Below are 16,106 nucleotides of genomic sequence, written 5' to 3'. Positions count from 1 at the left end.
TACTAAAGTCTCGGGCAGGCAACTCATTTAAAATAACAGTCTAGCCCAGCATGGTGGCACACGCCTATAATCCCAGCTACTTGGGAGGCTGAGGTGGGAGGATTGCTTGAGCCCAGGAGTTTGAGGCTGCAGTGAGCCATGATTGCACGACTGCACTCCAGCTGGGTGACACAGCAAGTCCCCATTTTGAAAGAAAGAAAATATCTGGAGGCTGGCCGCGGTGGCTCACACCTGTAATCCCAGCAATTTGGGAGGCTAAGGTGGGTGGATCACTTGAGGTCAGGAGTTCAAGACCGGCCTGACCAACATGGTAAAACCCTGTTTCTACTAAATATGCAAAAATTAGCTGGGCATGGTGCCTGGTGCCTGTAATCCCAGCTATTCATGAGGTTAAGGCAGGAGAATCCCTTGAACCTGGGAGGAGGAGGTTTCAGTGAGCTGAGATCGCACCACTGCACTCCAGCCTGGGTGACAGAGCTAGATTCCATCTCAAAGAAAGAGAGAGGAGAGAGAGGGAGGGAGGGAGGAAGAGAGCTAGACTCCATCTCAAAAAAAGGAAGGAAGGAGGGAGGGAGAGAAGGAGGGAAGGAAGGTAAGCGGGAGGGAGGGAGGCTCTTTATGGCAGTGAGGAAGGAAGGATGGACGGACGGAAGGAAGGAAGGAAGTCTGGCTCTTCCTCTATGGCGGTGAGCACCATCTGGCATGCTGTGTGCTAGGATTGTTTCTTGCCTGTTTCTCCATCAGAATGGGAGCTTCAGGAAGGCAGGGACCTTTCTTCTCTTGCCCACCACTGTACCCTATGCCCAGGTCAGGTAGACATTTGAGCCAAGAATGACTGCTGGTGCTTCCCAAGCTCCCATTTATTTGGGCCAACCCTTTGATGCAAGGCCCTTGTGCTAGGAGAGGGTACAGGGACCCAAAGCCAGTGCCTTCCAGAAGAGCCTTGGATGTGACACCAGGAAGGCCTGGGCCTGGACAATGGCCTTCCTGGCACTGCCCAGCCAGTCCTCTGTGCTTGTCATCAGATGCACCTGATCCCTGAGTCTCCAGCATGGGTCCCTTTCTCCCAGGCAGATGGAGGGGGGGCTCACCTCCTTCTCAGATGCCCCTTCCCAACTTAAGCTGCTTCTGCCCTCGGGCCCTGAGATGGTCGAGTTGAGCTGTGTAGACATGAGTCTGGAGACAGGGCTGGCCAACTGGAGGCAGTTCTATGAACAGACATAGCCAGGCCAGGAATGTGCATGGCCTCAGGTCTCATCCTGGAAGGCCTGGGCTCCTGGTCTGCCTGCAGACTCTCTGAGACTATGTCTTTTAGTCTCATCTGCCAGCATATGACTGGTTCGTGGGTGAGCTGGGCTTAGGTGGAAACACAGGAGCCCAGAGGGAAAGGACCCTTCCCCAGCTTGGGCTGGAGTCCCAGCTTCCAGTCATCAACCTGTGCAACCCTGGGGCTGGGTCTGGATGAGGTTCCATGGTAAGGATTCTTGTCTGTCACCTAGTTGGTCCCAGACTGTGTGGGAAACTGGCTGTGGTGGGCAGGTCTGGAGTCTCAAATCTGATAGGGGCCAGTAGAGCTTCCAAGTCACCAGTCAACCAAGTGTGAGGGGTTGCTATGGTTGAATGGCCATGTGCTGGGCTCTGACTGGCCCAGCCACAGGGAGGCTAGCATCCCCTAGCTGAGTTCTAGACCCAGACCTTAAAGGGCGTGGAGCCCGTTGTGAGGTGTCTGGTGTTGAGGCAGTGGGGAAGACCTGTCCAGGCCTCCAACTTTGTTGCCTGCAACATTCCTCTCCCCACTTTCTTTAAACTTTTTCATTTAGAAATGATTTCAGGCCGGGCACAGTGGCTTACACCCGTAATCCCAGCACTTTGGGAGGCGGAGGCAGGCAGATCACGAGGTCAGGAGATAGAGACCATCCTGGCCAACATGGTGAAACCCCATCTCTACTAAAAATACAAAAACTAGGCTGGGTATGGTGGCTCATGCCTGTAAGCCCAGCACTTTGGGAGGCTAAGGTGGGTGGATCACCTGAGGTGGGTGTTCTCTAAACTGATACTTCTCTAAACTTATACTTCCGTTTTTTTTCCCACCCTTCTGGCCTGGAACCACTAAAAATTAAAGGTTCCCATTTCCTGAAGCCCTGTAAGCTGAAGCTGGACAACTTAATAGAAACTTTAGGACGGCCACAGTGGCTCGTGGCTCCCAAAGTACTGGGATTATAGGTGTCAGCCACCGTGCCCGGCCTTTTTTTTTTTTTGAGCTACCTGGGAGGCTGAGGCAGAAGAATAGCTTGAACCCAGTAGGCGGAGGCTGCAGTGAGCTGAGATTACACCACTGCATTCCAGCCTGGAGAACCCAGCGAGTCTCTGTCTCAAATAAATAAATAAATAAAAATAAATACATAAAGTTGGCAGAGCATACAGTCTGGAGGGGTTTGAGAAGAGGGGATTTAGGTGACTGAGAAATTCCAATGGGAGGAGGATCCAGGAGAGAGAACAGAGAGGCCTCCCAGTGAGCTGGGAAGAAGAGACTTTTAGCCCAGGAGTCACGGAGTGAATCCCCATTCAGAATGAGGAGTCAGGAAGAAGAACTTCCAACCCAGGAAGTATTATACCTTTCAAAGGAAGCTTGGGACCTTAAAAAATGAAATCTGGGCAGGGCATGGTGGCTCACACCTGTAATCCAAGCGCTTTGGAAGCCAAGGCAGGTGGATCACCTGAGATCGGGAGTTCAAGACCAGCCTGACTAACATGGTGAAACCCCGTCTTTAAAAAAAACAAAAACAGGGCCGGGCGTGGTGGCTCACACCTGTAATCCCAGCACTTTGGGAGGCCAAGGTGGGTGGATCACGAGGTCGAGAGATCGAGACCAACCTGGTCAACATGGTGAAACCCCGTCTCTACTAAAAATACAAAACATTAGCTGGGCGTGGTGGTGCGTGCCTGTAATCCCAGCTACTCAGGAGGCTGAGGCAGGAGAATTGCCTGAACCCAGGAGGCGGAGGTTGCGGTGAGCCGAGATCGCGCCATTGCACTCCAGCCTGGGTAACAAGAGCGAAACTCCGTCTCAAAACAACAACAACAACAACAACGAAATCTGTCCTTACCAGCTACAATAAAAGTTTGTCTACAGCCATGGTTCAGGAATTTGACTCACTAACAGATTCCCCAGTCAACCAGTTAGGAGAGGAGACAAAGGTTTAGGAGCCTGACTAAAGTTTGGCCAAGCAAATAATCTTTTGTCAATACAATACTATTAACGAATCTACAGGTCTTGTGTGAATTCTATCAATTGTCTCACTAATGTCTCTTTTTTGAGCCAGGATCCCATCTACGGCCTGGATTGCACACTGCATTTAGTTACCTCTTTTAATTGAAGATGGCTCCTCAGTATGTCTATGACTTGAATGATCCTGACACTTGAAAAGCACTGGCTGGTAATTTTGCAGAATGCCCGTAATTTGGGGTTTGTCTGCTCTTCATTCAGATTCTGCCTTTTGGGCAAAAATACAAGTGAACGTGTGTCCTTCTCAGGAGGACCACAGTGTGTCCTCTTACTGGGGCTTTTTTCGTTTCTATCGAGGCAGAATTGATACATAATGCAATGCATGTATTTTTCTTTGTGTGTGTGTGTGTGTGTGTGTGTGTGTGTGTGTGTGTGTGTGTTTTAAAGACGGGGTTTCACCATGTTGGTCAGGTTGGTCTTGAACTCCCGACCTCAGGTGATCCACCCGCCTTGGCCTCCAGAGTGCTCGGATTACAGGCGTGAGCCACCGCGCCCGGCCCGCAGGGATGCTTTGAACCGGGTTGTGTAACGACCGTGTGTGCACGCCTCTTCTGCAGTCTCTACGGAAGGCGGCCCGTCCGCCGCTCAGATCCCGGCGTACTCTGCGCTCCTTGTTCCCGGCGCTCCCCGCGTTTCCCGCGCTCCCTCGCTCCCGGCATTCCCCGCGCTACCCGTTCCCGGCGCTCCCCGCGGCCACCGCCCTCCGTCCGGCGAGCCCCGCCCGGGCAGCGACCGTTAGCGCGACCGCGGCCTGGGCGCCTGGTCCCGCCTATGCGGCCGCGCTATTGGGCCGCGCACCGCGGACACGCGCGCTACGCGCCGACGATTGGCGGCCTCCGCAGCCCGCTCCGCGGCTCCCCCAATGCGGGGCGGCCGCGTGCGGGGATTGGCCACACGCGGCGAAGGCCCGCCCTCCGCTCGCCCGGCGCGACAGGCGGGTCCCGGCGACCGGAGGTCCCGGATAGCCTCTCCAGATGGCTGCGGCAGCCCGGCGGTGAGGCTCTGCCGGCTGCGGTCGGGCTGCGGGCGGCTCGGGCAGGCCGCGGGCGCCTCAGGTAGGTGCGGGGCGCGAGGGGCGCCCCGCGGGCGGGCGGGCGAGCGCTGCGGCCTGCGCGAGGGCGCGCCTTTCCCTCCCGCCTCCCTCCGGGACCGAGGCTGCGGGTCCGGGCGCGGGGCGGGGCGGCGCGGGGCGGGGACGGGACGCGGAGCTCGGCCTTTGTGAGGCAACATGGCCGCGGGCGGCTGAGAGCGCGGGGTGGGGACCCCGACGGGGCTGGGAGGGAGCGGGCCCCGGCCCCGGGCCCGGGCGTCGCCGATGCTCGTCGCTGCCCGCCCGGGTCCAGCGGCTTCTCGCCCGACGGGCCCGAAGCCCGGCATCGCTTTCAGGCGGGAAAGGTGTGGACAGGGACGGTGCTCGCCTGGGACCCTGCCAGCTTTAACACAGTTTGGGAAATCCAAGAAGTCGACTCAATCTTTGTCCACCAAATGCTCACGGGTCGAGTGTCACGTAGATAACTGGGCTACGGTTTTGTTGTAACAATGAGCATGGCGGAAATAAATGGAAGGGGGCAACCTGTTGACAGTGGTGCCTGCCTGGTGTCGGCCGATGGACTCGGGTTGCTTGTGGCAGGAGTCTGATTTGCCGTTCTGCATGCCTGCATGTATCTTGTTCCTGCACGGCAGTCCCGTCTGTGGCTGTCGACTGCTCGAGGCCAACCACCAGGCGAGGACCAGACTAGACTCCCAGGTGTGGGACTGGCCCCACACCCTGCTGCAGGCCTTCCCTCACAAAAGGGGGTGGATGGGAGCCCGGGGTGGGCCGCTGTTGCCCTGAGTGCGGGGTGTGAGGCCTGTTGGAGGGTGACAAAAAGAATGGATGAGGTCATCCTGCCGCTGGATTGGGCGGGAGGCTGCAGCGGGAGAGACTTGACCAAAAGGCAGTATCCACTGCGCTGGCATGGGTGGTGGCCGGTCACAGCCAGTGCCTCGGTGAGCCAGCACAGCAAGTGGACTAGGAGGAAGGGTGCTGTCCAAGGGTGTGGGTTTTCTCCCCGTGCTGAAGGGAGCTTGCTCTGAGCGCCCTCCTGGCTGGTGGTCCTGTTGGCAAGGCAGGGTTTGCATCCGGTGTTTGGCCAGCCGGAGCCGTGGGGAGGCCTGAGGGCGGAGAGCTCCCCTTTGCGTCCTTTGTGGCCAGGCACTGTGTGGAGTACTCCCAGGGGTGGTTTTGTAGTTTCACCGTGACCTTGGGGTAGGAAATGGGCCTCTGGCCGCCTTGCCCAGCCTTAGACTCTCCTGTGGTAGCCCCCTCCTTTGTGATGTCATCCAGCCTCCTGGCTTTGATGCCAACTTTCCTTGAGATCTTCACAGCTCCAGCCCTGGCCTCCCTTCTGAGCTCATCTGCTGTTTCTAGCCACATCTTCCACGTCTCCATGTGTTACTTTGGTGTCAAGTAGCCATATCCAAACCAAACTCAAATCACCATTCTTTGTGCCTGTCCAAAGTCCCTTTGATTCCTCTTTCTTACACTGTCGTGTGGTCCTAAGGAGGCCCGGTTAGCTCACCTTCTATTTCTAGGCACAGACCATTTCTCACGATCTCCAAGTTAATATCCTGGCCTAGGCTGCCTGGTGAGTCTCTAATTCTCTTTGGTCCTCACTCCCCATCCTCTACCTAAAATTTTTTTGGACACAGAGTGATTCTTTTATTTCTTGGGGACGGAGTCTTGCTCTGTCGCCAGGCTGGAGTGCAGTAGCACAGTCTCGGATCACTGCAACCTCCGCCTCCTGGGTTCAAGCGATTCTTCCGCTTCAGCCTCCTGAGTAGCTGGGACCACAGGTGTGTGCCACCACACCAGGCTAATTTTTTTTTTTTTAATATTTTTAGTAGAGACGGGCTTTCACATGTTGGCCAGGATGGTCTTGATCTCTTGACTTTGTGATCTGCCCCCCTTGGCCTCCCAAAGTGCTGGGATTACGGGTGTGTGTCACTGTGTCTGGCCCATGGAGTGATTCTTATTTTTTTTTTTTTTTTGAGACGGAGTTTCGCTCTTGTTACCCAGGCTGGAGTGCAATGGCGCGATCTCGGCTCACTGCAACCTCCGCCTCCTGGGTTCAGGCAATTCTCCTGCCTCAGCCTCCTGAGTAGCTGGGATTATAGGCACACGCCACCATGCCCAGCTAATTTTTTTTTTGTATTTTTAGTAGAGACGGGGTTTCACCATGTTGACCAGGTTGGTCTCGATCTCTCGACCTTGTGATCCACCCGCCTCGGCCTCCCAAAGTGCTGGGATTACAGGCTTGAGCCACCGCGCCCGGCCTGATTCTTATTTTTTAATTTTTTTTATTTTTTGAGACAGAATCTTGCTCTGTTGCCCAGATTGGAGTGCAGTGGTATGATCTTGGTTCACTGCAACCTCTGTCTCCTGGGATTAAGCGATTCTCCTGCCTCAGCCTCCCAAGTAGCTGGGACTATAGGCATCCACCACCACACCCAGCTGATTTTTGTATTTTTAGTAGAGATGGGGTTTCACCATGTTGGCCAGGCTGGTCTCGAACTCCTGACCTCAGATGATCTGCCTGCCTCAGCCTCCCAAAGCTGCTGGGATTACAGGCATGATCCACCGTGCCTGGACACGGAGTGACTCTTTTAAACAGTACGCAGGTATAAAGCAGAGGCAGTAGATGCAAGCCCGCTTGCCTGCTTATAAAGCAGCTCCACCACTTCCCACCTGTGTGACCTTCAGCACATGGGCGAACCTTTCTTTCACAGTGCTGTGTGAGAACTGTGTGACTTAAAATGGTTAAAGTGCTTAGAACAGGGCCTGGCCGAGGGTTCGCCGCCACTGCTATCAGCCATGTTATCAGAAATGTTAGGACATCTTAGAATCCAGGAAATGGAGTGACAGCATGATGGCCATTGCCCATTGCCCTGCCAGTGTGTCCAAGCCCTGCGACCTTGTCTCTTGTCCATGTAGTGTGTTCCTTGGAGTAGATGGTCAGTGGATAGTTGTTAAGTGTACTGGAATCAGCCGATGCCACTTGTGTGGGCCCCCCTGTCCAGTGGTCCATCTCTCTCACTAAGAGCCAAAGTCCTGGCAGCAGCCTTGGAGGACCAGCCCTGATCCATCTGCCCTCATGAACCTGGCTCACTGTCAAGTCCCCTCAGCACACTGCCTCTTTCCGCCACACCACACTGCTGACCCCACCCCTTTGCTTTTCTTCTCGCGGTCACCTGGAACATCCCCTCCTCCCAGCCCTGTTAACCCACCTGCCTCACTCCTCTGCCTTCATGTGGATGCAGGCCATGAGACCTCCGATCCCCTTTTCTAAAACTGCCTCCCCTTCCTCAGGGCTTTCCTTGTTTTGTTTTTGCTTGAACATCTATTGGTATGTGACAGGGCACATGCTCTTTTTAGTTGTTAGCGGTCCACCTCTCTTGCTAAAATGTGAGCTTTGTGGAGCAGGGTTTTGTCTGCCTGTGTCTGCAGCATCTAGGATGGTGTGTGTGCGCCATGAATGGAGAAAACTTGCAGAGGAGAGTTAAGAAACTTGCCCAGGACTGCCCACCGCTGAGCTCTGGGGCTGGGCAGGTTTCCTGCTTTCCCAAGGAGCTCAGTCGTTGGCACAGCGCCAGGCCTCCCCGGTGTGCATTCCCTCAGGGCCACAGCTCAGCCCCTGTTAGCACCCTTGCTTGGAAAGCCTACTGTGGCTGCTTCTTTGCCTTCTGTGGTAGCAGGCTTCCCCATTTCATCCCATTGTTGGTCTCTAATTCCCTGCTCCTGGTGGTTTCTTCAAGTGGCTTTTTGTGTCCCAGACTCATGGATTGATTCACCAGGGTCTCTGTGGGACTGCCAGATTCTGAGGTATCTGGTCCTGGTCTTTGTAGTCAGTGGCACTGGGCACATTGAGCCCTCTGTCTGTTCTCTGAAATGGTCTTTCTTGGTTGCCAGGAGATGGGCCTCACCCAACTTAATGTTTCTCATGCCTGCTTGTCTGCTCCCCACAGCCTCCTGAACGTCTTTGGCACTTTATGGTCGGTTATTAGCTCTGTGTTTCCTTGATCCTCAGCACCTTTGATGGACACATCTTTGGGGAAGTACTGTGCGAAATTCCCATTGGATTCAGAAATGTTAGGACATCTTAGAATCCAGGAAATGGAGTGACAGCATGATGGCCATTGCCCTGCCAGTGTGTTCAAGCCCTGCGACCTTGTCTCTTGTCCATGTAGTGTGTTCCTTGGAGTAGATGGTCAGTGGATAGTTGTTAAGTGTACTGATTAAACCTAAACTAGGCTCTCGTTTTCATGTGGTGTCCCCTTCGAAGTACAGCCACCATGCCCTATCCCTTGTTAAATGCGTGATGTCTGCGTCTCCTGTTCTTTCCGGGAATCTTGGGAGGATGTATGTCATGCAGTGCCGCGTGCATGTGTGCATCTGCACGGATGTGCACGTGTGTGCATGCATGCGTGTTCCTGTGCACGTTGTGGGAGTGTGCATGTGCGTGTGTCTGCATGTGCTCCTCCTGCTCTGATGCTGACACTCCTCTGGGCCCCTGGGTTTTCTGGCTGCCCCCTCAGACCCACCTTCCCTGCTTCATGTTATCCCTTTCTTCATGTTCCTCTGTAGTGAGGCTTCCTAGAGTTGCACCCTTAACCCTCATCTCTGGATGGCCTTCCTCCTGTGGGTTTAGTGACTGCTTCTTCAGTTCGTCCTGACCTTCTGTTTCTGGGCCAGGCATGGCTCCAGAGCTGTAGCCTCAGCACCTTCGGAGCCTGCCTGTGTTCTCCTTGCCAGGCTCCTGCCTGCATGCTGGAATTTGGATGTCCTTCCTTGTCGTTAGTTCCCTGTTTTCTCTGCTGTCCACTTCCATTGGGTCAACAAGTGCAGTCAGTTCTGTGACACTGTTCTTGGCCCATTTCCAGGGCCTCTTTCACACCTTTGTCCTCTGGCCTGGAGGACTGTCCCTGTGCCTTGGGTGCTTCTGCCTGGCACAGCTGTCAGTCTTCTTTCTCAAGTAGGAACCTAATTGTGGCAGGAGAGTTGCTTCACCCTCAGTGGCTCCTTATTGTCTCCAGGGTGGAGTGGGCTGCAGATGGCACCCAGGCCTCTCTGTGCCTTGGCTCCAGCTGTCTCTTGTGGCTCCCTACCCCAAATCCTGGCAGGTCCCATCCCCACAGCCACCCACCCCTCTCCTCCATCTGGAACAGAACTATGCTGCCACCTCTGGTGACCTCAGCACGCTGCATCACTGTCCCCGTCCACGTGCTATCCTGTGGGCCCAGGAGAGCCCTGGGGTCCCTGGGTAGCAGAGCGCCTGGCCATGCCTCTGAGGCCCCTAGTGCCGCAGAGTTGAGCTGAGGGTCTCGCGCTCGCCCTCTGACTGACCCAGCCCTTGCAGGTGAGTGGATTGCTGTGCTCTGGTGGCCTGAGGGAGGCCACGTGCCTTCTGTGTGTTCCTGAAAGGGTGCCTCCCACCGCATGCTTGCTTATCTGAGTTAGAGGAATGCTGTGGTGGAGTTTAGAATAAATTTTAAAAATATTTTTTGAGCCTTAATGATTATATTGTTTTTGTGTTTCTGAAGTAGGAATTAAAGTGGGCAGTAAACAAACTATTTAACTTTGGATTTAAGTTATAATTCAGGTTCTGAAGAAAAAAAGTAAGGTTAGTTTGTTCTGATGCCTAAAAGGTCCTCTTAGGGAATATTCTTTTAAGCCCTTTACTATGCGATTAATAGTGCTTGGATTTTAACTTGGTACCAGGGAAGTGGAAGGTTTCTGTCATTTTGTGACGACATTTTTAAATTTCTTTGCAGGTAGAAGAAGAAAGGTGCCACTCCGGCATGAAGACAGACTCGCTTAGTCTCCAGTCACTTAAGCTGAGTGCATTGTGATTTCCAATAATTGAGGCAGTGGTTCTAAAAGCTGTCTACATTAATGAAAAGAGCAATGTGGCCAGCTTGACTAAGCCGCCAGCGCGCAGCGCGGCAGGATGCGCCCGGGTCTCAGCGGACTTGTGCATGTTAGCCGTGTAGATTTATGTGAGGGCTTGTAAAACTCTGATCTTGTAAACTAGTCTTAAGCGCTTTTAATATGGAGACAGATGAGAGCCCCTCTCCGCTCCCGTGTGGGCCCGCAGGAGAAGCGGTGATGGAGAGCCGAGCTCGCCCCTTGCAAGCGCTGCCACGTGAGCAGTCTCCACCACCTCCCCTGCAAACGTCCAGTGGTGCAGAGGTAATGGACGTTGGCTCTGGTGGTGATGGACAGTCCGAACTCCCTGCCGAGGACCCCTTCAACTTCTACGGAGCTTCTCTTCTCTCCAAAGGATCCTTCTCTAAGGGCCGCCTCCTCATAGACCCGAACTGTAGTGGCCACAGCCCGCGCACCGCTCGGCACGCACCTGCGGTCCGGAAGTTCTCCCCTGACCTTAAGTTGCTTAAGGATGTAAAGATTAGCGTGAGCTTTACCGAGAGCTGCAGGAGTAAGGACAGGAAGGTGCTGTACACAGGAGCGGAGCGCGACGTGCGGGCGGAGTGCGGTCTGCTCCTTAGCCCTGTCAGTGGGGACGTGCATGCTTGTCCCTTTGGCGGGAGTGTTGGTGATGGGGTAGGCGTAGGGGGTGAGAGTGCTGATAAGAAGGATGAGGAGAATGAGCTGGATCAGGAAAAGAGAGTGGAGTATGCAGTGCTCGATGAGTTAGAAGATTTTACTGACAATTTGGAGCTAGATGAAGAAGGAGCAGGCGGGTTCACGGCTAAAGCAATCGTTCAGAGAGACAGAGTGGACGAAGAGGCCTTGAATTTCCCCTATGAGGTATGTTGGCAGCCCCTTCTCTAGAGGGCTCTTAGCAAAACCCAAAGAGATTTGGAAATTGTGGCATTTTTTTGATTGGGAAATTTAAAAAAACGAAACCAAAATCCCCTCTGACGTGGAATAATGTTAATGTGGAGAAGATAAAGATGTAAGAAGTCCAGATTTTTAAAGGTTCCTAATGAAAAATTTGGCCGCTGGGTAGGTCTTGCACCCCTGATCCAGTGCCTGAGGTGGCAGGTGCTGCTGAGACGTGCTCCTTGATGGTGTGTGCCGCTGGACCAGGTGTGTTGGTGTCAGCTGGTAGCTTCATCCTGTTTGTTTTTCAGATGATCTTGCACCCTATGGGCACACCTAGGCCCCCTGAGAGCACCTCCTTTCTGTGTCTGTTCTCAGGAATGCTGTTGAGTTCTCCTGGTGCAGGAGCATGGGCGCGAGGGGCTCTGGTGTCTCAACAGCATGTTTTGCAGGATGACTTTGACAACGATGTGGATGCTCTGCTGGAGGAAGGCCTTTGTGCCCCCAAAAAGAGGCGAACAGAGGAAAAATATGGGGGAGACAGCGACCATCCGTCCGATGGAGAGACAAGCGTGCAGCCGATGATGACCAAGATTAAAACAGTACTCAAAAGTACGTGGGTGGGTCAGAAGCAGTAGGTGTTTCAGGGCAGTGGAAGGGCGGTTGCTTCCTTAGCAGAAATGCTTTGAGAGAGCTCTGGTGCCAGGCAGCAGGCTGGGTGGAGGCATGTTTGAGGACAGGACAGTCATGTCTGAGGAGATAAACGCAGGATGCATGACCCAGCTGCAGATCCTGGTGTGTGCTGTGGAAACCAAAGAGCAGCAGGTGCTGTGTAGAGGAATGGGAGGGGACTTCTGAGGGGGTCAGGAGGGAATGTTGGTGTATGCCAGGAGCCAGCGTGACCATCAGCTGGAGGGTGTGGAGGCCAAGGCCAGAGGTGGGTACACAGTGAGATGGCAGGTGATAGTTGTGGTCCAGGTTCTGGCTCTGGACCAAGTGTCACAGGAAGCCACCAGAAGCAAGTGGTGTTAACCTGATTTTTGTTTAACAATGTGGCTCCTGGGCCACAGCATGGTGCATGCATTTCAGGTAGGCAGGGTGGAAGTGCCCTGGTAGATGTGGCACTTCCTCAACTTAGTTGAGGGCAGCGGGGAGAGCACTTGGGAGATGCCAAAGTTGCACTGTGAGGCTCTGTCCTGGATGTGGTGCAGGTGCTGGAGGAGTCGGAGTTGGTGGCTTGAGGGCACCTGTGAAGGTCCTGGTGGAGATGTGGGGCTCTCTAGAGGGGCTGAAGAGACACACGGGGACTCAGGCTCATAGGTGGGACCCCAGGCTGAGGGCTAGGGTGCAGAAGGTGGCAGGGTGTGACTGGGAGCAAAGCGAGGGGGGTATCACATGACCATCCTCCTTGGGCTGTTGAGGGGACAAGTCAGCCAGGTGCCACATGTTGCTGCCTATGTTGTATTGGTAGCAATTAAGCAGGAGGGTCGTAGGCAGGGTCAGCCTGGGGCTGTACCTTCTGGAGCTGGAGGTGGGAGTCTTGACCTCAGGGCCTCTAGGAGGCTGGTTTGGTGCTTTCCAGTTTCAGCAGGCTCATTGAGAAGGTAAACCCACGTTCATCCTGCACAACTCACAGGTCAGCAGCCATTCTGGCCTGGATGCCTGAACGCTTACAAATGGACAGCTGCATGTGACCCCCCCCTCAGGTGACTGGGTCAGCTTTGTGACCATTCACTGTCACAAAGGAGCAGCTCCGACGGACCCGTGTCCCGTCTCTTGCTTGGTTCCGTATTCCATTTGCTGCTTCTCCTGACTTAGCCCAAAATTGGTGGGAGGCAGCTCCATCTTGGCCTGATTCCAAGTGGGGAGAGTGCCCCCCAGTGTGCATGCACCCCTGACCTTTAACCCTCCCTCTCTGTATCATCACCTGATGGTGGCCTGGGTGGAGGTGTCAGGTCCAGGGTCAGGGCCACTTGGTGGGGACCTGGCCCTGAGAGTCACTGGCACTTTTTCCTCTTACATGTATTTTTTAAGATTTCATTTGCTTTCTTTTGTTTCAAAAAAAATTTTTTTTGAGGTGGGGTTTTACTTTATTATCCAGGTTGGAGCGCAGAGGCATGATCATAGCTCATTGCAGCCTCAGCCTCCCAGGCTCAAGTGATCCTCCCAAGCTCGGCCTCCTGAGTAGCTGGGACTATAGGTGCCACTATGCCTAGATAATTTAAACAATTTTTTTGTAGAGTCAGGGTCTTGTGTTGCCTAGGCTGGTCTTTCTAAAGTTTTAATTTGTTTCTAATACCTGTGAGAAAATTAAGTTTTAGTTACATCTTTGCCTTACACTCTTCCCAGCAGTCAGGCCTGGTGGCAAGTGTCAAGTTGCTAAGTTATAAACCTCCTCCTCTCAACTGCCTATGAAGCGAAGAAGGGGTTGGGAGTAGTGTATTAAAACCGACTTAGAAACTGAGTAATTTGAAGCAGTGTTTTGTATGCTGCTGAAAGTGCACTGCAGTTACGATAAAGGCTTGTCACCTGGTCACTAGGAGCAGCGGCTCACAGCCATGCAATTTATTAGTAAAGCTCACCCAGCCCCAGGATGCCTCTGGCCACAACCAGGCAGACAGGAGAGAAGTCTCCAGTGTCCACAGGGCTTACCAGATGTGGAGGCAGGAGCTGAGGTTGGGACTTGTATCTTTCACAGACTTGTTTTGTGCTCCTTCACGTGCTGGTTTGACGTGTGTAAATTCCCACCTCAGGCCACTTGCTCTCTGTCCTAGGCCTGGAGGCATAGCAGTGAGCAAGGCAGACAGGCACTTTGATTCTCTGTGAAGACCCAGATAAACGTATACACAGTACCCAACAATTTCTTGTTGCAGGAGCTGCTGTGGCAATAATTCCAAGTGTTTTTAAAGTGATTATAGGATGTTCTCGTCTTCCTGTGCAGGTCGTGGCCGCCCACCTACAGAGCCGCTGCCGGACGGGTGGATCATGACATTCCATAACTCTGGAGTCCCGGTGTACCTACACAGAGAGTCTCGGGTGGTCACCTGGTCCAGGCCATACTTCTTGGGAACGGGAAGCATACGGGTAGGGGAGGCATCAGTTGTGACTTTAGGCTTGTAAGTTCTCAGACCAAAATGTGCACATCCACACACATGGCGCTGCAGCCAAGCAGAGGCCAGTGAAAGGCATCAGAGTTTTAGACTCTTGGGTTGTCCTTGTAATCCATGTTGCAATTTCACTATCCACAGAAACACGACCCTCCTCTGAGTAGCATCCCTTGTCTGCATTATAAGAAAATGAAGGACAACGAGGAACGGGAGCAAAGCAGTGACCTCACCCCCAGTGGGGACGTGTCCCCTGTCAAGCCCTTGAGCCGATCTGCAGAGCTGGAGTTCCCCCTGGACGAGCCTGACTCTATGGGTGCTGACCCGGGGCCCCCGGATGAGAAAGACCCACTAGGGGCTGAGGCAGCCCCTGGGGCCCTGGGGCAGGTGAAGGCCAAAGTCGAGGTGTGCAAAGACGAATCTGTTGGTGAGTTTTGTTAAGGAGTCTTCTTGTCTTCTTGCCTTCTGGGACCCATGAGCCTTATTTTTCTAATGAAGTCCATCATTGTCGCCAGTTCCTAGTTGTACTTGTGAGCAAGGGGCTGCACACCTCCACTCTTCATGTGGGTGAAGGCCTGTCTTCCTGCCCTTACATGAACCTGCTTGGGTGTAGCACCCCAGGCTCCTGTGCCTGTGCTCTGCGGGGCCCACGTGGCTGAGGCTGCTGGGGAGATGGCTGCTGGCATTGTCAGTGGGCCTTGTTCTTACTGGTTGCTTATATGATCTTTCCCGAAGTCTTGCTTTTTCAGCAGGATGTGCTCATGTGGCATTGTTTTGATTTATCTAGATGAGCTCAGTGAGCCTCTTCAGTCCCTGACTCAGTGTTGGGAAACTGTCACCATTCTATGGACAGTTCCCTCTTCAGTCCTGCAGTTGCTTGCTGAATATGTGCTGGTGTTTTGCATTCTCTCTTTCATGTCTTTTAGCCCAGTCCCACCATTCAAGTCTTAGTTCTGTCTTTAGTGGTGGCAGGTCTCTTTGAGCCCGCCTGCTGGATTATTTTCAAAGAGCACTTTCCATATTCTGGGTTTCTGGTTGTCTGCACATCACTACCCAGTCTGTCTTCATAACTCTGTGGAATGTGGGGTGCCCCAGAAGACCTGTGTGGTGGGGGCTGTTGCTGAGGATGGGGCAGTGGCCTGGGAGGAAATGTGACAAATGCGAGGCCCTGTGCATGGAGCTGCTTGGGTTGTGTTGCTGAGTATAGAGGTGGCCAGGATGGCCGGAGGGAAAAAAGTGAGGTTGTCAGAGAGGTGGCGGGTACCTGGAGCCCGGGTGCTGCTGGCATTCAGGTACCTGTTTTGATACACGGAGGAAGTCCTGAAGGCCATCTGCCTTTTTAAAATTTATTTTTATTTTTTATTTTTTAATTTTTTTTAAAGATGGGGTTTCTCCATGTTGATCAGACTGGTCTTGAACTCCTGACCTCAGGTGATCTGCCCACTTCAGCCTCCCAAAATGTTGGGATTACAGGCTTGAGCCACCACGCCCGGCCAGCCATCTGGGTTTTCTTTTTGTTTTGAAACGGAGTTTCGCTCTTGTTACCCAGGCTGGAGTGCAATGGCACAATCTCACCGCAACCTCCGCCTCCTGGGTTCAGGCGATTCTCTTGCCTCAGCCTCTTGAGTAGCTGGGATTACAGGCACGTGCCACCATGCCCAGCTAATTTTTTGTATTTTTAGTAGAGACGGGGTTTCACCATGTTGACCAGGATGGTGTCGATCCCTTGACCTTGTGATCCACCCGCCTCGGCCTCCCAAAGTGCTGGGATTACAGGCGTGAGCCACCGCGCCAGGCCGCCATCTGACTTTTCTAAGCTTTCTTTTTTCCTTTTCATTTTTATATTCTTGTTCTTGCCCCAAATAAAGTAAAAGAACATCTCAGAAATTCATCT

The 16,106-nt window shown here is 53.5% G+C and overlaps 1 protein-coding gene across 3 annotated transcripts in view; it reads left to right on the top strand.

Annotated features, from left to right (window-relative positions):
- Positions 1-4,195: 4,195 nt before the first annotated feature.
- Positions 4,196-16,106, top strand: part of DGCR8 (DGCR8 microprocessor complex subunit) — a 34,087-nt gene continuing 22,176 nt past the window's right edge. Inside the window, exons 1-5 of one of the 3 annotated variants that reach the window (XM_074390921.1) lie at positions 4,196-4,345; positions 10,101-11,093; positions 11,561-11,720; positions 14,050-14,192; positions 14,357-14,639. In XM_074390921.1, the coding sequence (XP_074247022.1) occupies positions 10,374-11,093; positions 11,561-11,720; positions 14,050-14,192; positions 14,357-14,639 (1,306 nt within the window). In that variant the 5' untranslated portion in view covers positions 4,196-4,345; positions 10,101-10,373. Of the gene's footprint in view, positions 4,346-4,564; positions 11,094-11,560; positions 11,721-14,049; positions 14,193-14,356; positions 14,640-16,106 lie in introns of those variants that run through there. The other 2 variants (XM_074390922.1, XM_039462545.2) reach the window with 2 other exon arrangements.

This window comes from Saimiri boliviensis, chromosome 21 (genome assembly GCF_048565385.1).
Source record: "Saimiri boliviensis isolate mSaiBol1 chromosome 21, mSaiBol1.pri, whole genome shotgun sequence".
Classification (NCBI taxonomy): domain Eukaryota; kingdom Metazoa; phylum Chordata; class Mammalia; order Primates; family Cebidae; genus Saimiri; species Saimiri boliviensis.
This window is presented reverse-complemented; position numbering and strand designations above follow the sequence as displayed.